General features: G+C 47.4%; 1 protein-coding gene across 4 annotated transcripts in view; it reads right to left on the reverse strand.

The window, feature by feature from the left end:
• PASD1 (PAS domain containing repressor 1) overlaps positions 1 to 25,774 on the reverse strand; it is an 86,388-nt gene that overhangs the window by 11,189 nt on the left and 49,425 nt on the right. For all 4 annotated transcript variants that reach the window (XR_012160615.1, XR_012160614.1, XM_073358342.1 and 1 more), the window contains 9 exons: positions 22,065 to 22,171; positions 16,049 to 16,196; positions 13,791 to 13,872; positions 10,664 to 10,787; positions 8,018 to 8,127; positions 7,319 to 7,405; positions 5,976 to 6,134; positions 1,537 to 1,749; positions 619 to 818 (listed from right to left, as the gene is read on the reverse strand). Coding sequence is in view for 2 of the 4 variants with exons in the window: in XM_073358342.1 (XP_073214443.1) it covers positions 619 to 818; positions 1,537 to 1,749; positions 5,976 to 6,134; positions 7,319 to 7,405; positions 8,018 to 8,127; positions 10,664 to 10,787; positions 13,791 to 13,872; positions 16,049 to 16,196; positions 22,065 to 22,171 (1,230 nt within the window). In the remaining 2 variants the exon portion in view is untranslated. The remainder of the gene's footprint in view (positions 1 to 618; positions 819 to 1,536; positions 1,750 to 5,975; positions 6,135 to 7,318; positions 7,406 to 8,017; positions 8,128 to 10,663; positions 10,788 to 13,790; positions 13,873 to 16,048; positions 16,197 to 22,064; positions 22,172 to 25,774) is intronic.

Raw genomic sequence — 25,774 nt, forward strand, 5'->3', positions numbered from 1 at the left:
GGGCTGTGTCTGTAAAATGCATAGCACACAAAAATTACTAACAATAGTCGAGCCAAATTCCACCCTGGATCACATGGGAATTTGACCTTAACATGTTCAATGATCTAAAAACCTCTTTTAGACAGAAAGGCCTCCAGGCAACCTATTTTAAAAGGGCCCGATCCTGCAAGCACTTTTGAAATGGGTTGATCCTGAGAGCCCTTTATATAACCAATGTCTGCTGAGACTTCACGGGAGTTCTGCATGTGGATGGTTAGCAGGACTGCACTGAAAAGGACTATTTCCAGGGCATCCATCCTGGCAGGAGAATGGCTATTCTGGAGTTCCTGGGCAACGAAGAGAAAACTATGGGAACTGCTAGTTTTGCCTCTTTATTCCCCTGAAACCAAAAGCTCAGCGCCCTCTGACTGAAGCAGGGTATTTAGTACATTCCGTGCCTAAAAAGCTGTTAAGTTATATGGGAGGCACATGTACGAAGGCATGAGTAAAGCTTTAGTAAAGCAGAGCTCCTGACGTGTAGAATGAAAGCCAAGACTTCACTGCTACCCAGTCTTGTGCACAATGATATTTTCCTCCCACTCAGACCTCATCAGGATCGAGCACTGACTTCATTCCTACCTGAGACTCCTATCTTGGCTGTAGTTGGACGGTTGTTGCCTTTCACTCATTTCCGTCGGCATCTGAGCAGACACAGTGATGGGATGAGTTTGGGAAAACACCATGGGGCTGTTGTAGAGGGGCATCGAAATGCTTGTCTGCACTGGCAGGTGTGTGGGCTGGGCCTGGCTGCCTCGCATTAAGTGCTGTTGCTGCTGTACCTGAGACAAAAAAATTGTCCCCTATTAGACAAATCAATTCCATGGTAGAGACCATCTACCTCTAACGTGCAGTCAGACGGCAGGCTGTGTGACGATGGCACTTTCTGCTCCCTGAATACAACAGGAGACAGACAGCAGATCTGTCGGGAGAAGGTGACTGAAAAATCTGCAGCCCACACTAACGGATTCTTGTACTTCCTCTAAGAATATGCCTTCTTCCCTGAGTTATAGCAGTGTAACTCCCACTGATTACACTGAGCTACTCCAGATAGACTCTGGTCTAACTAAGAGCAGAACTGGAATGACAGGACCAAAAAGATCTCCACTAACTTCAACAGAATTCTACCAGGAATGATTTTGGCCCCCTTAGATCTAATACTGTTAGGCCATTAAATCTCTAAATACTACAGCAGAGTGACGTCATCTACATTTATCATGTGAAACGAAGTAACATCTTAAAGCTGATTAAGTGAAGCACGTCACATTCACTACAGCATGAAACCTAGACTCAGGAGGCAAGAGGAGAATGGTGCTCATTAGCGGGGGCTAAAGTGGAGGGAGCCACATGGCCCGGGCATCAGCGTCATCCTTGGTGCAACTCCACGTGGAGTTGCCCTAGGGACGGATCTGTCCCTAAACGAGCTGACACACAATAATTACAAGAGCCATTTATAAAGAACATTCAATTGCTCTTGAAGAAAACCAAGAAGTTAGCAACCTGTGAGGAAGTGACACAAGGTTCCCTGAGGAATTGATGTGGTGACGGTAAGTGTGGGGCATTGTAGTGTTTGGATCCCATAAGGCCTTGCTGCTGAGACTTCTTGGCTGTGGTCTGCCTGGTCGCCCCAGGCTGCTGTGGTTGAGATGGCCTTCTTGGGCTCTGTTGCTGTACGTTGTTAAAGACTATGGGCATAGGTTGTTGCATCAACATCTGCAAAAAAGAGATACCTGAGCTGGTACAGCAGTTTATGTGTTTAATTTTTTAATGCATCTACCTGACTCTGCTACAGTAAGCTCTAATGCAACGTACAATATTGCTAGTGCAAAAGACAGCGTTCCCAAGGATCTATTAAATTGATATGTTAACATAAACTGTGCTGGATTCCCTATATCCAATAAAACAAGGTCCTTTGCCATGGCTTAGCAACCTGGTATTGAGATACAGACAGATTCACAACTAGTTCTAATGAAGCTTAGTCAAGTCAAAACTGAAAGTCACTGGAGTCTGATGGCTTTTGCAAAACAATTGGAACCTGCAGTTCAGATGTTGGTCTGGGGGTGCCTATATCACAAAACTCACCACAGGGGATCAGCTTCAACAGAGAAGAAGGACTAAAGGAACACGGACACTTTTCTAAACCACCATCCCTAGTTGCTGAGCCTGCATTCTTTACTCACTCAGCATTCCCACGTGCACCAGTAAAAAGCCCTACATGGGCTTCTGTGCATGTGGCTATTTTCAGTATACGAAACCAATATTACTATGGACAAGGCCATGTTTGCCGGTGGAATCTGGTACATTCTGCAGCAGTGAAGTGGTTAATATACAGAGCTGGTTTTTATTTTTCCCCCGTAACGTATTTGTTAAGGAGTAGATCTAATTTGTGTCAATCCTTTTCCAGCTATTCCCCAATCCTATATTTTTGGCACTGTAGTTTGAATTTTTACCAGCCCACGCTCCATATTTGACTGAATCATTGGTGAATGATTTCCACTTAGAATGATCAATTGTACTTTTCTCTCTTCCAGCCTCTTTGCTACTTTGACTAGAGGACAGTGAACATTTAAATTAAAGTGTGCGCAAATTAAAGTGATGTTAGTGATGCATAGTAAATCCGATCAGATTATTGTCAGTAAAGTTCAGCTCTCAGTTTGTACAAATGGATTATTTTTCAGTATATTTGTATTGTCGACTTTTGGGTAAAAGGAGGAAATGGATGCAGTCACTGGTGTTCTAGATGCACCATAGTTTGTTATAATCAGTGACAAATCCAAGGCACGGATTAAATACAAAATGATCTATGCTGCATGTGTGCTTTGATGTCACAAAACAACGTTACACAAGGGGTGATTTGCATGTAGCTCTTTAAAAAAAAAAAAAGAAAGAAAAAAAAAGGATGACAGGACAGTCCATAGATACCCAAAAAATTCCTGTGTAGATCATTTCTGGAGAACATTCCATTTCCAGAATTAAAGCATACTCAGTTATTCCAGTGTCACCAAGCTCAGGATATCTGAAGAGCATTTGCTTTCCCATGTTGCGCTGTCATTAATTTTAGTGTCACATCTACTTATTTCTTTCATGGCGTAATCTAACAGATAAAGAGTGATTATTGCCTTCCTTAGTGTCGTATTTGATTCGAATAGCCACCTCTCCTTAATTAGAGGAAGTTTTTTTTCCAGAAATTGGCATCAATTATGATGCACTAGCTTTCACTAGCAGGACATATCCTGTGTAATACTATTAACAATATATGTCCTCTAATTCCTTAGGAGGAATTTGGGCCTGCTTTCTAATCCTATCTTGTTCAAACACAACATTAAGAGAGAACAGAAAACCAACCTTTGATAATCTCATAACACGATACAACCCTGTTACCTGGCTTCCCAAATAAACACTGCCAAGAGTCTGTGACCATTCAGGGCCGGTGAATAGTGTGATACAGAATTTTTTCATTTCACCCAGAAATGCTCGTGTCAAAGCTAAAAATTGGTCTCTTGTTTTATGGAATTGTCTGGCAGCTAAGGATACGGGGGATTGTGCAACGTTGTGAATTGCTTTGTTCGAGTTACTGCAGGATGGGTCTGTGCAAATGATACTTTTATTGCAACTTGTGTGTATTTTATGCTGTAGCCAATATGGAACACAAATATTGTATTTTCTCAAACAGCAAAGCATATGTTATTTTCCATAATGGCATCACTGTCCACTGTAGCGCTTCATACTGTAATGAACCACTAGGGGGAGCAACAAGGTAATTTTATTCCAGACACTTTAAGAGACAGAAATTCTGATTAAATAACAAATTAAGAAAAAGTAGCTCTGGCAGTAAGGTTGTAAATTCCCCATCCCTGACTTGAGGCGCTCAGTGATGGAGTTTCCTCTGTGAAAGCTTCTAACTGGAATAAAGTTAGTCACTTGCTGACCTTTAACAGCACATGAATGGATTTCTTTTGGAGGAAACCTGCCTGAGGTCTTTACAATGGCTAGAACCTACTGGTGCCAACTACCATAATTATTGGAATAGCCACTAGATGGTGCGTAATCTTTAGCCACAAATGCACTATCTATCTGTGGTACTTAAGTGACATACAACAGTTGAAGGTAGCATGAAACAACAACGTTCTCACAGTCTCCTTTGTTCCCACTGCGCATGTTGGGCTGTGTGAGTTGTTGCTTTAATCTTCTCCCTTCCTTCTTTCTCTCTACTCTTTCCCCTCTGCAATCCTATACCCCAATTTCTGGCAACCTGGCCCTGTATATTTCACATTAGGGTATATAACAATCACACCCAGGGAGAGAATGCTGAGGCCTCAATTGTACTGTGTTAGATGGGCCCCAGTGTCTCCAACTCATACGCTGTGTCAGTCAACACACATAAAGCAGCTGCAACAGAATCATAAAATACAATAAGATAGTGAACTGTGAATAGCAGAAAATCAAATGTTTGTTTGTGCCCAAATAGTGAGGTGGAATCCATGGCCACCCCAACCCTATTAACCCTGTCAGTTTTAGGTGGAAATCTGCTATTGAGTTTCTGCAGTCTTACCCCATCGTTAAAACTCCAAGCTCTTCCTGAGTAGGTGACTTTTTATTAGACATAAACGTTGGGAATTTTTTGATCTGGCACAATTACCAATTTGATATTTAAACAACAGGGAAGCAAGAACCTCCAGCCCTGCTGCTACAAACACTAAACCGTCCTTTCTTTCAGGAATGATCACGGTTCAGCAGTTCAAGAGTTTAGGAATACATTGCTGACAGGATTCATTTCTCATTTTTTTCCTTGTGGCAGGAGATAAAACACCCCACTAGGCTCTTTTCCTACCAGTCTAGAATGTCCTGACGCTTAAGATAAAATCAAATGATACTTTGGGCCCAGGGAATCAGACATGGGGGCAGGCAGTGATGAGCTGCCGAAATCTTAACAACTGGTTCCCTCCTCACCCCACGAGGGGGTGCTGGACTGCCCCCACCCCCCGGGACTCCTGCCCCTTCCAACTCCCCATGTTCCTTGACACCCCCACCCCAGGACCCCTGCCCCATCCACCCCCTCCCCTGTCCCCTGACTGCCCCCAGAACCGGGCAGAAGGGTCTTGTGGGCCACGGTAGTGGGTGCCCACCGCGCCCCGCCCCTAAGAGCCAGAGGGACCTGCCGGGGGGCGAGATGGGGAGTCCCAGCAGTGCTTACCTGGGGCAGCTCCCAGGAAGCATCTGGCAGGTCCCTCTGGCTCCTAGGGGCAGATTAGCATAGCTAGTAGGGGAGCAGGGGGAGCAGCCACGGGGAAAATTTGGGGGGTGCAGAGCCCCCACCGGCAGCTCCCCGCCCCTCGCCCGGCCCCAGCTCACCTCTGCTCCGCCTCCGCCTCCTCCCCTGAACGCGCCGCCCCGCTCTGCTTCTCTGCCCCCTGTGGTTCCCCTGCGCGCCCCCACCCCGGGTTACCTGCTGCGGCACGGGCGGCCCTCCTCGCACCCCCCCGCCCCAGCTCACCTCTGCCTCCCAGGGCCTGAGTGCGCAGCCACCGCCTGCTTCTCAGCCCGCCCCAGCTTCCTGCATGAACAGCTGATTCGCAGGAAACCGGGGGGCGGGGGGTGAGGGGGTGGAGAAGCAGAGCGGGGCGGTGCATTCAGGGGAGGAGGCGGAGGCGGAGCGGAGGTGAGCTGACATGGGGCCGGGCGAGGAGCTGCCGGTGGGTGCTCTGCACCCACCAAATTTTCCCCGTGGCTGCTCCAGCCCCGAAGCACCCACGGAGGTGCTCCCTAAGGCGCCACTTTTGGCCGGTTGTTGAATTTAGAAGCCCTTTCAGAACCGGCTGTCCCGAGGGACAACCGGTTCTAAAAGCGCTTCTAAATTTACCAACCGGCTCCAGCAAACCGGTGCGAACCGGCTCCAGCTCACCACTGGGGGCGGGGGACACTGGAACAGATTCATATACCTGCAGATTGGAATCTTGCACTAGTTGGAGCTGCTCTTTGATAACATGGAGTTCTTCTTGCTGTGTCTTGATGTCAGCTTGCAGTATGCGAGTCCTCTCCTCCAGCTGTTCTTTCAGTTGATGCATCATCCCTAACTGGGCTGGGAAGTGGTACACTGGCTGCGGAGAACAGAAAACACTTCACGCTTAGCCCCGAGCTGGATGGACTAATATTGCTGCTGACCGCAGAAAAGTGAATGCTCTCATGCAGGACAGACTGCTTCTCAAAATATGGGAAGCTGCCCCCATGGAAAAGATGACTATACTGAAAAATTACACGTTGGACACTTGTAAGCCAGTGCACCACTGCGTTACTAGAATCTCCCACTGGTGTTACTCCACCGAGCATAGATGTGGAGTAACCCAGTGGTGAATCAGATTTTGGTTATCTTTCTTTACTTGTATTGAAAAGGTCAGGTGAATTAGGAAGCTGTCTACTCTTCCTATCAAACCTTGCATCCCTAGGTTTATTGGTTATTGTTACTTTGCTCCATTTCTTCCTTGCAAAGCAGAATGGCTAAATGGCAGGAGCTTGCTATGAGCCTTATACTATGGAAGGCACTTACTCTAAAAATTATTCTGAATGGGCTACAGGCCTGATGCAGCTCCCAGAAAAGTCAATGGAAATACTGAGCCCTAAATAAGACCTCAGTCATGAGCCACCTTATACACGTGCAAGGAGTAAGGGGCTTTAAGGTGCCCCCGACACCCCTGTGCAGCTACCCACATCAGCAGCCTGTGTGCAGGGTCAAGAGCTGATGAGCCGTTCCTCCCTCTAGACTGAAGGTGGAAACAGGACCCCAGGTTGTGACTCTCTGAGTCACAGTTTGGTCCCTGGGCTGCTCCTGGGTCAATGCAAGTACACAATGCCCCTTACCCAGGGGAATCCCAGGATCTAGTCCTGAGTGAGTCAGAGAAGAAGAAGAAGGGATGCAAACGGTGGAACTAGGAGCACGTCAAATTCTTGTTTCTGAGCCAAGTAGCTTGCTAACGCTAGTATCATTCATATCACAGAGCACTCAGGAACTGTCATCGGAGGGGCCTGCCTGCATGTGCTTCTCTGATGGGCCGCTCGATGGCACAGACACAGAAAAAATAACCTGGGAGAATGCTGTTTCTGGAACCAGAACAAAGGTCCCCCGCTCTCAAACCTGGTGCAGCCAGCAACGAGGTAAAGCATGGCTAACTCAAGCCAGCTGAGTCTCTTGGGCAATGATTTCAGACCTCCCCTTCTGCTACAATAATGTTACCATCTGCTGGTCATGCAAGAGCTAACATGATCTTAACAAAACCAAACCACATACCGTCACAGGTTGCTGCGAGGGAATTGCTGGCTGGCCCACCTGGTGCAGAGTGAGATGTTCAGCGGGTGCCTGAGGAGTTACTGTTGCCTGGGGAAGAGAACAACGGTTTGGTTTAGACCACAGCGCACCTGACGTGAGGGCCAAGAGAGTTACTGAGTGCCAGATCTACTGCAGGAGCAAATGTGTTACCCCGAGGGGCTCCCGCTGTCAAAGCATCAGCGCTGGCCAGACACAAGGGAAGACGTTCTCACGTGGCCTGTGGACACGCCCATTCTCCCTGGCTGAATTCCTCGCATTTCAGAGATCTTTCACTTCCTTCCTGTACCACACTTTTACCACCTGAGAGACAGCTCCATGTGGGGCTGCAATAAGCGACCGACTGACAGTTTTACCAATTGAAACAGGTGCCGACCAGTCACCTGGGGACAGAGCGAGCCCTCAGGTAACTCCTCTGGAGTCAGCACAGCTGGACGGATGAATCTGGCCTCTTCCGGATGAAACCCTCTTCACCTGAGAAAACTGGGCTTCGCCTGGATCTGGGCAAGCATAATCAACTCCAGGCACCACGAGACCAGGGTGTAAGTCTGCAGTGTCCCCTCCCCAAAAACCCACACATGAAACCCACCACCACCGAAATCACTGTCTCCCTTTCAGTGCTAAGTGCATGCTAGAAAGGCCATCGCTCGCAGGGTTATCTACCTGTGCGCTCCCACTTGAGGCCAGCCTCAGCGATGCCTTCTCCTGCTGACCCATTGGCACGGATTGCCTGGTGGGAGTGCTGGCCTCCGTATGCCGCATGGATGAGGTGGCTGCAAAAGAGAAGTTCCTTTTAGACAAAGTAACGGCATGAGGCCATCAGACATGCTCTCCTATTCTAATAGGAGTGGAGGAGAGTGGAGGCATGGCAGCTCCAGCTGCTACCTAGCGCCCCAAGACACTGCTGGACCTCACAAAAATATCTGCTCTAACAATTGCCTAAACGTGGCAAAGAAAGCAAGAGGGTAGCAATTAATGACCATGAACTGCTGCCCAGACCTGCTTACCCATCATCTACCCTTCTCCTTCTGGGCAGGGTGGCCCATTTTTGGTAATAATTTCAACATTCTCTCTAGGGTGTTTCTCCAGATGAGCCACACCACATGAGCCCTACAGAGATACACAAGCTTCCCCACGAGAGCACGAAGCCAGACCACCTCTGCACTGAAACCCACTCTGAATATTCCACCGCACGAACAGGGCCACTGGGCTTGTTTTCAATACCCCAGTGCATTATATGCATGTAACATCCCTGTGAGTCCTCGTCCTTAGCCCAAATGTGACAAGGTGAGATCCCAGCCACGTTGCTCTTCATATCAGGAGGCCAGTCTCCCAGATCTTCCTGGGCACTGATTCGCCTCCATTCAGACATTAAATGTCTGACCAGGTTAGATTTGCACATGCGGCCTCTGCAGTACTTAGCCCTCAAACTAAGACAGTAATGATGAGCTGAGCAGACAGACAGGCAGTTTCTACTGAAATGGATAAAACGGATGCATTTTTTAAGGGCATTCAAGGAAAGGTCACATTGAACTCCAGTATCTTGTTGCTCCAGCTATGACTATCTAGTCTGATTCTCAGTAGGAAGGCTAAAAAGCTACACATTTCCCCCCTAAACTTCCCCACATTGTCACCCCTGGAGCAGCAGTAGCATTGGGTGCTAAGGGCTGACAGCTGTCGGGGCTTTAATCAGTGTGACCTGCACCTGCCCTGAGCAGGGAGTAAACGACACAGCTATTAAAATGCCAGCACTGGTCTACTACCCTCGAGCGCCCACAGTTGCTACAGTGCCCAGTGGAACTGTACCAGTGGGGAAGTTTAGGGGCAAATGTCTAGTGTAGATACATCCTGGGCTGGTCCCTCCCACCCCCTCTACTCATTTAATAGTCATCTCCTTCTCTGACCCAGCCACGTTTGGGATCAGAGCCTTCTCCTCGCACAACCTTCCCCTATCTCTGCACTCACTGGCTCTCGTCCCGTTCCCGATCACAGCCCAAACCCCACCTGCCTGGCTGCACAGACGATGTATATTTCCAATGCACCTGCCGCTGCAGTATCTAGGCGTCTTCGCAGGACAAAGGAGGACCACCAAGAAGGCCTTGCCTCCTCCCTCGATTAACTCCTCACAAGCACTGGCCTCTTGGGCTTTGTCTTCACAGCTTAAAAAAGGCAGTTTTACAGCGAGATAACCAACGTGGGTTAGCAACCCCGCTGTAAAATCCCAGTGGAGGCGAGGCGCTGTACCGCTGTGAGGAGCGAGGCAAGGCCCGTGCTAAACTCCCGCCCAGGCTTGGCCCCGCCTATGGTAAAACTGTAGGGGCCTTGTCTGCATTCTGCTTTCACAGCAAGGCGACTAATCCGCGGTAGTTGTCCTATGGTAAAAACACACTGTTTCTTTGTCAGCAAAGACACAGCCATGGCGGCGACCTTCACTAACCCCGTCAGCTTTGCCGTGGTTCAGCTGCTGGGAAAGGCTGGTGCATTCAGAGGCCAAGCGTGGTCCCATCCTTGTGCTCAGGGAACCCTAAAGATGCCAAAGGGGGCTACTCTAAGTTCAGACGGGTGTGACAGATATAAACTAGCCACCCGGCAGACTGTCCCCTCACAGTTTTTTAGGACTCTCAAATGAGATGTCAAGAATTATAACATTCAAAAACCCGTCAGAGAACACTTCAGTCTCTGGTCACTCGATTACAGACCTAAAAGTGGCAATATTACAACAACAAACCTTCAGAAACAGACTCCAACGAGAGACTGCTGAATTGGAATTAATTTGCAAACTGAATACAATTAACTTAGGCTTGAATAGAGACTGGGAGTGGATGGGTCATTACACAAAGTAAAACTATTTCCCCTTGTTTATTTCCCCTCCTACTGTTCTTGTAAAGTGCTGGAAATGGCCCACCTTGATTATCACTACAAAAGGTTCCCCCCTCCCTCCTGCTGGTAATAGCTCACCTTTCCTGATCACTCTGGTTACAGTGTGCATGGTAACACCCATTGTTTCATGTTCTCTGTGTATATAAAATCTCCCCACTGTATTTTCCACTGCATGCATCCAATGAAGTGAGCTGTAGCTCACGAAAGCTTATGCTCAAATAAATTGGTTAGCCTGTAAGATGCCACGAGTACTCCTTTTCTTTTTGTGGATACAGACTAACACGGCTGCTATTCTGAAACCTGTCAATATAGTTTAAAACTTCCAACCGAGATTTGAGGTGTAGGGATTTTTTAAAGCGGCTCCAAGCTTTTGCCAATATATAAGTACAGCCTTTGCTGGGATCTGTTGATGCTGACTAGGATACGTACATGCTGAGTCGGAGAGTGCCGTGTGCGAAGATCGCCGGGAGCTAGGAGAGGATACAGACACTCTTTCCCTGCTGGTTTCTTGGTTGTTTGCACATTGCCTGATGTCTATGTAACTATTGTGACTCTGCAGTGAATAAAACACAGACAGCAACATCCTTAGCAGCACAAAAGCAACATCAGCTTGAACCCCCTGGAATCTTGATCGTGGCTCTTTCTCCGACAAAAACGGTCTTTGGTTCTTAAAGGGCCACAGCTGCAGCTACAATATTAATTTGGGTGATTGGAAACAACCGGCAGCTTGCCCCAAAAGAGACCCTTAGATACTCCTTAGGGTATGTCTGCACTGCACCTGAGGTGCAGATGTAGCAGCCCGGTCTTCAGCAAGGAGAGTGCACGCCCAGGCTCCCTGGCGTGCGGGTACAGCCAGGGCTGAAGCCCGTGTTGCTGCACCGATATTGTTATTTCTAGCGGTGGTCACGCAGGTGCGCCCACCTGTGCTACAATCCTGCCTTGGAGGCCCTAAGCACTAGCCCTAGAAGCTCATTGGAGAGGTGACCCTCAGACGCTCACCTAGCCATCTTCCGAGTGAGAGCTGGGCTCGTCGTTGGGTGCACCTGCTGCCTGCGCCTGGCATAACACCTGCATGGGCACTCACGGTTTCCTGCCTCTGCCTTCCCGGGACCCCGGACCTGTCTCAGGCTTTGGGATGATGCTGGCTGCTATCAGACGGACCCATCCCAAGCTCCTAGAGGCGATAGCAATGGACTCCACAGTTATAGCACCATGTCTTCTTCCTGGAGCTTAGCTTCAACGTACACCCTTCTGAGCCTTGCGAGATGCACCACAGGAAGGAGACACTCCCCCACCCTCAGCCCAGCCTCCAGTGTGGCAAAGCCATCGCATCACAGAGGGAAATTCCTCACCAGCCCCCTCACTGGAGATCTGCCTAATACTGTGTGTGTGAGGGCAGGTGCAGCGTGGCTTCATGGCTAAGATGCTGGCTGGGAACTCAGGAGATCCAGGTTCAACTCCCCCCTCCATCACACACTGTCTGGGTAACCTCGGTATCGCCCACCACGTCAACCGGAGACAGCACTCCCTCTGGTTTATTGAAACTGTACATGCTTAGAGGCAGGGACTGTCTCTTCCCAGGTGTATCTACAGTGCCTGGCACAATGGGGCCTCCAGACATCACTGTAATATAGATAGCGACTAATAATATGCCTGTCTATGGCACCTCAACCTCCAGCTGGACTCCACACACTAAGCCAATGCCTGTGAGAATCAGCACGGGGAGGGGGAAGGAGGCGGCTGGATGGGAAGGGCACCACGTCACCCCCAACCCTCTTTACACACTCCCCTCCTGCATTACAGCTGTCCTCTCGCGCCCCTTTCCCGTCGCTGCTGATTGCCAATTGATTGGTGTATAAATAGAAGCGCGCTTTTATAATTAGCTTCCTTCTGCCCAATTTCTCCAGGGATGTCCCAGCTCATTGGCTCGGACACGCTGGGCAGTGACTGGGGAATGAGCGAGTGAACGTGGCAGGAGGAACCGGCTGGCTGGAAAAGGGAAACATTTCATTTGTTGCAGATGTGGTGGGAGGGGGCTGGGAGGAGATACAGACCAATTTTGGGGGATATCGGCCGCAGCCTGATTAGCTTGTATACCAATGCCAGGTGGCGAGTGTCTGCTTAAGCTGAGATCCCTGCTCTCCTTACCCATGTGAGTAGTCACACTGACTCCAATGGAGCTACTCTAGCAAGTAAGGCAGTGGGTCTGGCAAAATATTTGGAGAGGGGACTGGCCTAATCCCTGCCCCCTACACAATCATGACAGGAGCCCGAGGTCTTACATGAACAAGCCACCCAGCACACTGTTTACGTACACTGAGGGCAAAACAGCCTTCCTCTCATGCAACAGGACGGCCAAGCCAGTCACATTCCCCGCACTGTTTGCCAGCCTTCCACACCCATCCAGGGAGCTAATCATGCTAACCTCGCACCCCTCCTCCTCCTGCTCTCCCTCCAATGGGAGAGACAGAGCTGCTTGTCCTTTTTTCATCCCTCCTGCCACCCGAGGCCAGCCAGGTCCAGTTCGAGGTCTGGGTAATAATGTCTTGGCAATCAATAGGGATGGGAAAGAAAAGGCAGGAAAGCAGTGCCCCGGCAGGTCAGTGAGAGCTGTTTGCTAGAATGAGTCTTTGCTTGAATGCAACAGAGGGTCTTTAAGACAGCAAACTTTCCAAAATACACCATGGTCTGTAACCAGTCTAACTCACATACACACACATACTCAGCAATCAGCTCCACCATGCCCAAACAGTCTGCCATGTAAGGATCACAGTGTATTAAAGATTTATTATTATATAATCAGCCCCCCTGCACCTCCCTTGAACTGGCTTCTCTAAAGTAATATCTGAAGAGTTAGAAAGCTAGCGGATTGATAACCCCAAACGATTACCAAATGAGCCACTTGAAATGACTGACTTTCCAATGTCTTGTTTTGAAGCTATTCGGTGGATATATTTAAACGAAACTGAAATGACCCTGTTAACTGAGCATGAGTGACGATGCCCGATTGATCCAAACAATGGAAATTATAGCTATGATCACAGCTCTGCCCAACCTTGCAAACATGGCTGAGACCTGAAAACAAAAATCAATAAATCATGCTTTTCCCTTCACTTCCCATCTTTGTCTGATTACCCATGGTGAGTCAGCATAAAAGCGGCAAACACTGTGGTACTGATCTGTAGTCAGTGCCTTGTATGTCGGTGGTACTGAGAGTTAGTATATCATTTACTATCTAATAAACTTCATTCTGCTCTCTGTAAAATAGCGTCTTTTCTTCTGCTGAACTGAGGTGGCTTAAGATATAATTTGAGTAAAGGTCTCAGAGAGAGCGGGAGATCTGACCTAACAGTTTAATAACGATGCAATTATTGAGTTTGCATTGTTATAAACGAGCTATTTTAGTGCAAAGCAGTGTGGAAATCCTCCTGGTGGGTTTGAAAGATAAAGAACTATTCGGTTTGGAGGTGAGTAAAGGGAAACAGGGAAGGTGTAGTCCGTATGTATTTCTAACATTAATGAGTTCCTTTTATTCGCTCCCTTCAGCATGCACTACCTTCAAAGAAGAAGATGCCAGTTCGATTGATGACTCCTCAAGGCCAAGATCTCTCCTTCTTTCGGCTCGAACCTCTGCATAACTACATTGGGGGAAAAAGAGAGATTTAGAACACAATTCTTATTGCCTATTGGAAGTAAAAAATAGGCTGTGAAATAAAAACGATGACTGCTTCCTTAATGACAGCTAAGCTGACATACAATTCTCTGAGGACCTCTTATTTTGTACCTCCAGCTTTGTACACACAATTGTTCGTGGGCAAAAGGCACAGTATTCTACACTCTAATTGCTGATTTACAGGTGCACATGTACCATTTGCACATGCAAAACTGCAGAGCAGATGCAAGAAGCTGCACATGTAATCTGGGGCACCGACTGAGATGCTCATTTATAAATTCTGGCCCTAAATGTCTGACAGCAAAACAATACTCAAAGCAAAGCTCTGTGACTGTGTTCCTTCGTGAACAGCAGGGAAAAAGAGCCTCTTCATCCTTACCACAATTCCCTTCACAGAGGAACTCCCCATTCTCCACAGCCTGTCAGAGAAACAGTCCTGATGCAGGTAGTAGGAGGTACACACCGCTTCCAGCCTGTAGACAATTTCTTGTGTGTCTTAATAACAGTGGTACAGTCGCTCAATGGGACTCAAGCTACTCCCCCGGGAGCTTTGCCTGAGGAAGGCCTGCATGGCTGTGACCCCTGTTTTTGTAACTGAACAATATCACACTTGCACGGGAACCTTTCTCTCAGTCATGGGGTGGCACATTTTCAAAGCATGCAGCCATCACCACAGATTGGAATACAAATCTACCTACCGACTTCAATGGAAGCTGTGCATGTGGAATGATGGTAAGTGATAAGCCAAATTTAAAGCCCATTGAGTCCCCTGGAGAATGTGCCTCAGAGTACGCTCTCTTGCAGCTCTTACTAACTGTCTCTTAAATAATAAAACATTAATGATTTATAAGACCTGAGATTTAACTATGAGAGTTCTTAAAATCCAGGAGATATTTCAGAGACTCTCCAGTATGTATATGGCGTGTGGGAAAGGGTACAGTGTTAGAACTAAGGCTGGGGTAAGATTCTAAGGGGGGGTGAATGAGCACAGATCCATTAAGAAGTCAATTGGGAGTTGCCCATTTACACCACTTCAGAGTCTGGCCCCTTAGCCACCAATTTCCTTTATTTCATCTTTCAAATCCAAGGTTCTATTAATTTTTCTATTTTACTAAGTAAAATGTATGTTCAACCTGAACTATTTGATGTGTGTCTAGGACTTTAGGATGTGCATGTACCAGAGACAGAGACAGAAAAATATGTTCACTCACACTCCATAAGGCCGGAACCTTAGGTGACAGAAAGGTCTAAAAATTTCCCAAAACAAGGCAGAATCAACAAGCCTCATGAACGCATTCAAATTAAAACAGCTCTCAGGGTGTGGTTTATACCAGCATATAAAATTCTACCCACATATGCCTACTTATTAGGATACGATGCTCTTAAGGTTGTATTTCAAAATATCTAAACAGAAAAACTGGTTACTAATGGGCTTTTCTCCAAATATTTGATAGTCTCAAACAGGGAAGACAAGGATAAATTCACATTTTTACTAAAATTAGCTGACCCCAAACTGGTATGTCATTTCTTTTTAAAACCCTCCTCTAAATCCATTCTAAGTATACACTCAGTCTTGTTTGAACCAGCAATGGAAATTTACCACTGACACAGATGGAAGCAGATTCCAACCCAATAATTGTGTATCACAAACCTCCAAAACTAGAACAAGACTGTACAAGATTTATAGCACATTTAATGCCATGAGTACAACAGAACCACCACTAGGGGTGTCATATGCTAATTTTTACAGTTCATAAACAGCTATCTCCAAGTAACAACTATCTAAAGTTGTGATCAAAAAGGTTTGTAAGAAGTGTATGGATGCACTGACATCCATAAAGCATTCTGGTTATGAACAGCTTTAAATTTTTGATGGATCTGTGTCATGGCTAAGGACAGAAGTGGAACATAATATACTCAGCCAAATGTTGCTTCCAGGCTTTTTGGCTTGGTTGCCAAAAAGTGAGTAATGAAAACATTAAAAACAATTTCCAAGTTCTCACCGATAATAATTTTATGTAACTATGTATCATCACAGTGAGTCGAATCACACCACAAATATTTGGCTAACACATAAAAGAATGGAAAATGAAATAGATGGGCACACTGACGAACAGAAAGTGTTAAGCACATATTCCTACCTCACTACAAGGTGTGTACAAACAATGAACTCAGGTTTGGAGTTCCACTGATGGTACGTGATGTAATAGTGTGTTTGCAACCATATCCATTGCTGGCCTTTGGTCAAGAATCTGTAGTAACAGGACTTTCCTTTTCCAAATTGCATCACTGTTAAACGAAAAGAAACAATTTGGTTAATAAAACAGTTACATTCTGATTGTGACTGAGATTAGAAGAAGAGCTTTGTCCCGTCTAACAGCGCAAACATTGCTATCAATTCTTCCTCAACATTGCTTACATTTTCAACCAGGTGCTGAGTTTTAATCTGATTTGCGGTTATTAATTTAAAAAGAAAGTGCTCCAAGATTTGGGGTTCGTTTTTATAAATGGTCATAGCTGGCACAGGCAGAGATTCTGCTTTTTGCCAGCAAACAGTACATATAAATGACATCTACCGAACAGTACATTGGCACTTTATCAGTCTAGCTGCATGCATTTCAGACATTGCTGGCTTAAAGTCAGGAAGCTTATAATAGAAGAACCCTGATCTGAAAGTGGAAAGTCTGTTTAACTGCTAATTGAAATGTCCACAGATTAGACTGTATATGAACGGAACCAAGTCTTTCTTTGAGACCCAGTTGTGCCTAAAGTTAACCACTTACATCTCCCTTTTAAAATACCATTTAACAAGGGTTGTTTACTAAAATGTAATATTAATGACCAAGCTTTCAAAAGGGCTTCCCAAACTAAAGGCACAATTTTGCACCAGCAATTCACTCTGCCTACAACTGAGCTCTTTCAGGAGCTGATCCAAAGCCCGCTGAGCTCAATGGAAAGACTCCCATTGACTTCGAAGGGCTTTAGATGAGGCCCATAGAGAAGAATGGATGGTCTTGTGGTTAATGCATTGTATTGGGAGCCATGTCAGCTGGATTCACTTCCTAGCTCTCCTGCAGATTTCCTGAGTACCTTTCCTGAGTTTCCTGAGTCAAGTCATTTAATCGTCTTTTCCTCAGATTGCCCACGTGCCAGATGGGGATAACAACACTTCCTGTCCATGCTGGGGTAGCTGAGCAGATAACTTTTGTAGCACTTGTGAGGTGCTCAGAAAATATCGGGATGGGGAATATAAGTAACTAAGTAGGTAGATTAGATGCCTGAGTATCTGATTCCACCCACAGATCCAGTAGAGTTAGGTATCTAAATAGGCTGAACCATGGCCTTGCCCCCTGCACGACCCCTGAGGCCCTGCCCCCGCACCACCTCTTCTCCCCAAGGCCCGACCCCTTCTCCCCTCACCTCCCACCACCTATTCCCACAAGGCCCTGCCCTCACGCCACCCCTTCCCCACGAGTTCCCGCCTCCGCACTGCCTCTTCCCCTGAGGCCCCGCTCCTGCGTTGCCCCTCCCCCCCAAGACCCTGACCCCCACTCACTCCTCTCTGCCCCCTCCCTTCCATCACTCACCCTTATGGCTGGTAAAAAGCCCCTGACTGCAAGCACATGGTAACATAAGGACATTTGGAATTAATTTGCAAACTGGATACAATTAACTTAGGCTTGAATAGAGGCTGGGAGTGGATGGGTCATTACACAAAGTAAAACTATTTCCCCATGTTTATCTCAAACACCCCCCCCCCGCCCCCCGTTCCTCAGACATTCTTGTCAACTGCTGGAAATGGCCCACCTTGATTATCACTACAAAAGGTCCCGTCCCCCGCCCCCCTGCTCTCCTGCTGGTAATAGCTCACCTTAAGTGATCACTCTCCTTACAGTGTGCATGGTAACACCCATTGTTTCATGTTCTCTGTGTATATAAATCTCCCCATTGTATTTTCCACTGAACGCATCCGATGAAGTGAGCTGTAGCTCACAAAAGCTCATGCTCAAATAAATCGGTTAGTCTCTAAGGTGCCACAAGTCCTCCTTTTCTTTTTGCGGATACAGACTAACACGGCTGCTACTCTGGAACCAGTTCCCCTGTTGTTTGTCTGGGTCTTTTGACAGCAAGAGGGAAGGGGAAAACGGGATGCAAAAACACAAGATAAGGCTGGGGGACCGAGAAGTACATGTAGCACCGGAAACTACTCTTAACTCACAATTGGAAACTGACTCAATTCCAAATTCTATAATTGCATCTACAGTCTTGGGGCAATAGTACTGGAAGGTGTCACCCACCTGCACACATACACTGCATTACATATACAACCATGGGTGCTCCAACACGCGCTGGCAGCCAGCTTCCCCCTCACTCCCCAGTGCCTCCTGCCCACCTGCTGCCCCGCTCCCCCTCCCTCCCAGCACCTACCGCCCGCCGCAATCAGCTGTGTCACAGCACGCTGGAGGCTCTGGGAGGGAAGGGGAGGAGTGGGGATGGGACACGCTGTGGGGAGGGGGCGGAACTGGGCAGGAAAGAGGTGGAGTGAGGGCGGGGGCTTGGGGGATGGGATGGGGAGGCAGGGCCTGGGGCAGAGCAGGGGCGGGAAGAGGAGGGACGGAGATGGAGGCTTGGGGGAAGGGGTCGGGGTGGAGCAGGAGGTTGAGCACCCACCCGGGCCTGGAGGAAGCCGGCACCTATGTATACAGCCTTTAATGCTAGTAACGTCAAAAATGCACCCTTTTGGACACTACAATGTGAGGCTCATGGCTGTCATGGAAGCTACAAGTGTTGTATATAGTGCTGCGTCTTGAAGAGAGCAGAAGCAGCTGAGACTGGGAATTGAGTGCTTAAGAAGGAACTTAAAACCTGACTTTTCATCTAAGGTTCTATAGTGTGCATTCCCGTCATGGCTGGCTGTCCCCAATGGGGTAGCTGAGCATGCTCCCACCACCTGCACAAGCCAGCTGGAGAAGAGAGCTGGTTTATAGGGGTTCAGGTGCCTATAGGGTTCAGATGAAATGAAAAAAATATGGGGTCATAAAACAATAACAGAGAAGCTTTACAAACCCACACCAGGTAGTAAAACAACCCCATTTACCCAATCCCACCTCCCAGCCCCTCCTTAGAATAGCTCCAAGCTCCAGTGAGATCTGTAGTAACAGCAGCATGATATATTGTAGCGGGGAGCAAGCCAGCCATGGTATGGATAGTCCCTGAAGAATTTAAAAGCAAACCACTGGGTAGATAGCAGCAGGTTGAGTGCTCTTCCTAATCTGGCTAATGAGAACATTCAGCACACATTATTACCAGTAATGAAATGTAATCAGTAATACCAGACTGTGACATACATGGCAATTTCCTGAAATGTCCTGGACAAACCTTACTGAATTCAGTTTATGTATTTTAGGAGTTCATTGCATGATTAATGTAAACCCTTGAGCATCAAAGGACTCTTTTAAACAATGGGTCAGACAAGAAGGAATGTTTGGGATAAAAGAAGTTGCGTGGGATTTCCCAGGAAATATTTGGGAGGAAGGAAATGCAAATTTATACCTCTGGACCCAACCTTTTGAAGCTATGCCCTGAGGAGAAATCCATTGTCTATCAAGTACTTGCTCCCAGATCAAAGACCGAGGCTGGATAAAGGGTTCCTGTGTGTTCTTATTCTGAACAAAAGGTATCATGAATGTGTAACCACAGAAAACCACCTATGTGGTATTTGAAGGACTAACCCCCTGTCAGAGCCCTTGGTAGTAGAGTTGGGGTGATCTCTGGTAAGCTTATTAGCATGCGTGTAGCTTCTTTTACTGCTTTGAATGTTTTCTCTGTACTGCTTTTACCTTAAGAATAAATGTGCTTGCTTACAAAGGGCTGTGTGGTAACTTAACTGTTGGCAATTATGCTGTTTACAGCCTCTGAGGAGAAGGCAAAGGAGGCCTGTTTAGGCAGTCGGACTTGGTGGGGAATTCACAGAGCTGTGCAGCTTGGAAATACCCCAGTCGGGAGGGAGACAGATTTGTGTCTCCACCCATCAGAGGTGAGAGCTGGGAAACCAGAAGCCTAAGTGGGTGCCTTTGCTGGACCAGAGGGGGAATACAGGTGCAGTTGCCCTGAAGCGTGACACAAGGGCTATGGCAACTTGACTGCAGAGCTCCATTTGATTCTTGTTACCTTATTGCCCCAATAATGGCATTCACACATGGCACATTCGCATACACACTGGGCCTGATTGTTCCCCAGAGTTATCAGTGCAGGGTTGATCTTCTTGTGCAGGATATGGAGTGGGGCAGCATCTGTCCCTGCCTATTCGGCACCAACCCTCTAATCCCCAACCCCAGAGGGTCCTCTGTGGGGTCAGAGATCTGAAACGGGGTGGGAATGAGCACCCACAGGGTATCCAGCCAGAAGCTGCCCACATCTTGCCAATGACACCATATCACCTGGAAGCTAGCTAATTGCTCCAGAGTTAGTGCAGACACAGAGCTTCTGCCCAGATGACAATGGGCAGCTGCAGATCCCCTGGGGTCCACATAACCTCAGAACTGTCCCTGCGATATAGGACGGTGACACACCATTGAGCAGTTCTGATTCTATCCAGCAGAGGGCAGGGGTTGCACATACACCCTCATCAGTTCCTTATTGTACAACTATACCTAGCAGGGGTGGCCAAACTTACTGACCTTCGGAGCCACATACAACGATCTTCAGACGTTCGAGAGCTGGGGTGCACCTGCCGGGGCTCAGAACTTAAGCCCCACTCCTGCTGAAGGCCTGAGCCCTGGCAGCCGTGCCCGATGGGGCTGAAGCCCCGAGACCCCCTCCCCACTGGGCAGAAGCCAGAGATGATGCATGGGGGGAGAGGGGAACATGGGGTCACACACCCCCTGAGATTTTTGCCAGAGGGTTTGCTGGCCCTGCTAGGTCACATGGTGCCACTGGGTCTCTTTCCTGCATGGCAGCTGCTGGCGTGGGCACGCTGGGAGCTGCGGCCATGGGGAGAGGCAGCAGCAAACAGCTGGGAGTAGCAGCCCCTTCCTGCAGTTCCCAGCTATTTGCGGCTGCTTCTCCAAGGGGAGCTAACACCTGGGAGCTGCAGGGACGGGCTGCTGAGGGGGAAGCGTGCCTGGTGGGGCATGACTCAAGCTTTTTTGGGGGGGGGGAACCTTTAAATTGTGCCCCTCCCCTCAGCAGGCATCAGTCATCTGTGGCAGAAGCCCCTTGCCCCATCAGTCTGCCGCAGGGCAGAAGCCACGAATTTCCCCCCACCTCAGTCTGATAAGTGGAGAAGGGAGGACATGGGGGCAGGGGGCGCGCTCTGGGAGCCACACTTCAACCGTAAAAGAGCCACATGCGGCTCACAAGCCGCAGTTTGGCCACCCCTGCCCTATAGAATTAGTTCTTTTGCACTTTTGATAAAACTACTCCTTCCTCTCGGATTGATTTGAGAGAGAGATTGACTGACAGATACCACCCGTTTTAGCCAACAGGGAATCTGTGCACAATATTTCTTGAGAAACCATCTCAGTATGTTAGAAACATTTTACAAATAGTAAGTAATTAAGTATCACAACAACTTAATGAGGTGGCACTATTATGCTTATTTTACAGATGGGTAATCTAGGCACAAAGAACTTAATTATAACCTGCTTCAGAACTTAATTATAAGCTGTTTTCCAGAGGTGCTAAGTATGCATGGTTCCACTGAGGACAATGGGAATGGAGAGTGCTCAGCAGCTGTGACAATCAGCAAAAACCCAAGAATCAAGGTTGTTCGCACAGCAACACAACAGCAGAGTCAGGAAAGGAGGACAAGAGCTCTGGCTCTCAGTTTTGCAGTAACCATATGCTAGGGCAACTGACTTCCAGCACCCAAACACAACAGATATCTGCCAGTTTGGCAAGTTCTCACTGATAAAACTTGCCCTGATAAAATAACAGAGTCCTAGGGATTCATCTTTCCTAGTTAGGCATGAACTAAGCCATATTTTACAGGAATAGGAAAGAATTTCCCTAATAAACATAAAAAGAAAAGGAGTACTTGTGGCATCTTAGAGACTAACAAATTTATTTGAGCATAAGCTTTCGTGAGCTACTGTTCACACAAGTGTCATAAGTGCATGTTGTCAGTTCCCTGCAAGCAATGAGAAAGGAACTTACAGTGTTCATGGCACCTAGCGAGAAGCTCCAGGTCATCAGCGTGGTAATAATCATAACCTGACGTTCCCAGAACCTCAAAGGGTAAATACCCTATAATAGGCGGGGCCCTAGAATAAACGCAAAGAGAAAGACGTAAATACAAAACCTGATGGGATGACCATTTGGTAGATCTTTAGCAAACTAAAAACCAAATATCTCCTTGCCAGAAAGCTGGAAGTGATATTGATTTCTTTGTATCTGAGTGAGAAATAAAGATAAATATGTCAAAACTGAGTAAATGAGAAGGTATCTGTTTATTGTTTCCTTGTCTATTCATTATGTGGGTGTATGGAAAAGCACGTATGTATGCAAGTGACTCATTCATTAATCATGTTTGTTAGCTTAAGAAATGCTATGGATGTTCGTGTGCATAATACACTGGAGACTGTGTAAAATTATCCAGTAGGCAGGGTGCAAATGTCATCTGGGAAAGAACTGTAGAAGAAACAGTAAGGGCTTGTCTACATGAACACTCAGTATGTGGCAAACTGGGGCATAAATCTACCCCGCAGCAGCCTGCCGCACATTAACTGTCCGTGTGGATCCTGCTGACGTGCAATCCAAGTCCCATAGTGTGCTTTGATCTACACTGCTTTGCAATGAGCGTAGATTAAACGCACTAGGGAACTTTTAGTGCCCAGCAGCATGGTCCCCATGGACACTCAGTGCGCAGAAGACTAGCATGGGGCAGATTCACACCCCAGCTTGCCACAATCTAAGTGTTCATGTAGACAAGCCCTAAGCAGGACTCTCCGGTGGATGTAGGGACACGCTTGGTTATAAGAGAAGTAATCTATTCCCGTGGCATGGCTTGGGGAACTGAAACCAGCAAAATGATTTCTGTGCATTCTACAGAATAAAGATTTTTCTTCTGAACAGATGTAGAGCTGGTTTCCAGGACTCTGATGTCTACGGCAGATGAACAGGGAACAGAGGAGGAAACAAAATGAGGACCAGGTTTAAGCTTCCAATTCCAATTCAGCGTTTAGAAATCCAATACTAAATTACATCTTTTCAAGCTGAAAATGAGAACTTTTTTAAAAGGTGCAGTTACAATAGTGAAGTGGTAAATGAACCGCACTAGAACAAGGCCATGGTAACACCTGGGAAATAATTCTCATCGCACAACACTGCGAGTCAGGACCAAAGATATAATTAATTATTACACCTATTGCACATAAGAACAGGCCTAATTCTGCCCTCGGCTGCATATGTGCAACTCCCAGTACTTCAATGGGAACACTGTGTCTGCTTTGGAAGTCATAATTTGGCTGTATTCTGTTTATTTGGCTTCTTACCCTTCCCTTTGCTTCACTGTGCATTTGACTTGGCTGCTGGGTGTGATAACACTATGACAAGCAGCATTTTCAGTTCACTCCTCTAGAGTAAACACGGCAATATATTCCCAAAATAGTTAATGTTTTAAAATTAAACGTCATAGGAACAGGCTGAAGGCATAAAAAGAGAGGACCATTCTCCTCTATGCTGGTGTGTCTTAGTACCATTCTGCGGAAGGCCAGTGCCAACAGGTGACCTTAAAATAGGCTTGAAATATGGGCCCGAAATAACAAAATGTATTCAGCTGGGAAAAATGCAAGCTAATCTGCTGCAGGGGGAGGCGGAATAATCCAAACCAGAGATTCTGGATTTAAAAGGAGGGAGAATCCTGGGAACCAGTAATGTCCGCAGGGAGAGTGGACAGCGCTCTGTCAATAGGAGTTTGCAGTGCAAGCGGACACGAAAAAGGCATGTGTGAATTGGGGCTGTATGCCCAGCATCACGGAGCCAAGAGGTAAACCCTCTCTGTGGGCCTGATCCAAGCCCACTGAAAGATTCCCATTGACACGCATGGCACTGGATTGGGCTCTCTCTAGAGTCAGACATTCTAAGGTCAGATGAGACCTGTAAGACCACCTAGTGTGACCCTCTGCAAAACACTTGCCATGGTACAGTAATTTCTGCACCAAACCCATAACTTCTCCTTGAGCTATAACGTAACTTTTAGAAAAAGATCCAGTCCTGGTCGATATATGATACAGCTCCAGTGCCATCTGCATTCATTTCTGGACACCACATGGTCAAACAGATTTAGAAAGAGTTCAGAGAACAGAAACAAACCTAACTAAGCTTTATGAGAAAAGATTACAACTGCTACATACGTGTAGACTGGCTAAGTGACGACTAAAAGATGAGGAAGCCAGGTGGGCATGCAACATGGTAACTGTCTACATCCGAAAGGCAAAAATGTCAAGGAAGGAATAGAATCACTGAGGATGCTGTTACTAACAGGGGACTATCAGTAGGAGCAATGGGAAGAAATTAAGAAAGGGGAAACGTAGAGTGACTATCAGGAAAAACATCTTGAGAGTGAGTTTTGTTACTCTGTGGACGTAAGGATGGCAAAGGACTAGGAAGTGTTCTAGAAAGCAAACCAGTCCTGGAAAGGGAATAGCCAGAATAACTTCATAGATCTTTGTCATCTGCTATGGTTCTAAGCTAGAACATTCATAAAGAGATACAAACACTCACGTGGATAGCAGAGCAAGCCACACAATAGCACAGCACAGCTACATTCTTAATGGGTCCAATCCTGTTCACACTGAAATCAATGGCAAACCTCACACTGGCCTTCATGACAGCGGGTTGCAGCCCATTATAGGGGGACACTCCCAAGGCAGAAGTAGAATATGGCGCTAGTTGGGATTTTACTGTTTCAGTTTTTAAAGTTTGGGTTTTTTTAACATGTTAACGAAATAGACGAAATAATGAAACAGAAAATGAGTAAAGGCCACAGTTTTCTCTCAGCTCCTCCCAGTGAACAGTTGCACTGGCACAAGGGAGGATAGATTTGGCCCCAAGAGATAAATAGCACCTGCTGATGAGACAGCAAACAAAATGCAGCTGCCACCTTTAAGCAACGTTAGAGCTTTCTGATCGGGGGTGAATATAACACTGGGGTTGTCAGGAGTGGGGATTGAACCTGGTATCTCTGGATCTGAATGCATGAGCCTCTACTGCCTGAGCTAAATGCCATCAACCACTAGACCAGTGGTTCCCAAACTGGGGTTTGCAGAACATTACAGGGGATTTGCCAGAAAAATGTCACTCATGGCAGCCAGAGGACCCCGGGCATTGGAGGTAGGAGGTGGGACCCGGTTGCAGAGAAGACAGCCCGAGCCCCAGGGAGAGCGGGGCCGAGCAGTTGGGGCTGGCAGCCCGAACCCTGCCCCATCAGCGGGGGAGCTGGCCACCCGAACCCCAGCGCTCCACGCGGGGCTGGCAGCCCGAGCCCCAGGGAGAGCGGGGCTGGGCATTTGGAGCTGGCAGCCCGAGCCCCGGCAGTCAGCGGGACCTGCAGCCTGAGCTCAGTGGAGCTCAGTTGACTGGGGTGGTCAACGGGGTCCAGCAGCAGGAGCCTCACGGAGTGTGGAGGAAATTTAAATCCCTGGAAATATTCATTTTTAGGAGGGGGTTCATGAGATTTCACAATTTAGTGAAAGGGGTTCGTGGGCTGTTAAAGTTTGGGAACCACTGCACTAGATTCAGACCATACCAAATGCACCAAATGCACATCCACATGACACAAGTAAACCAGGCCAGAGTAGAGCTAGATTCTCCCCCGTTTTAGGGACAATTTGCACTACTCCATCCACACTGAGTGGTTCTAAGTA

The sequence above is a fragment of the Lepidochelys kempii genome, chromosome 9 (genome assembly GCF_965140265.1).
Source record: "Lepidochelys kempii isolate rLepKem1 chromosome 9, rLepKem1.hap2, whole genome shotgun sequence".
NCBI classification, from domain to species: Eukaryota; Metazoa; Chordata; order Testudines; family Cheloniidae; genus Lepidochelys; species Lepidochelys kempii.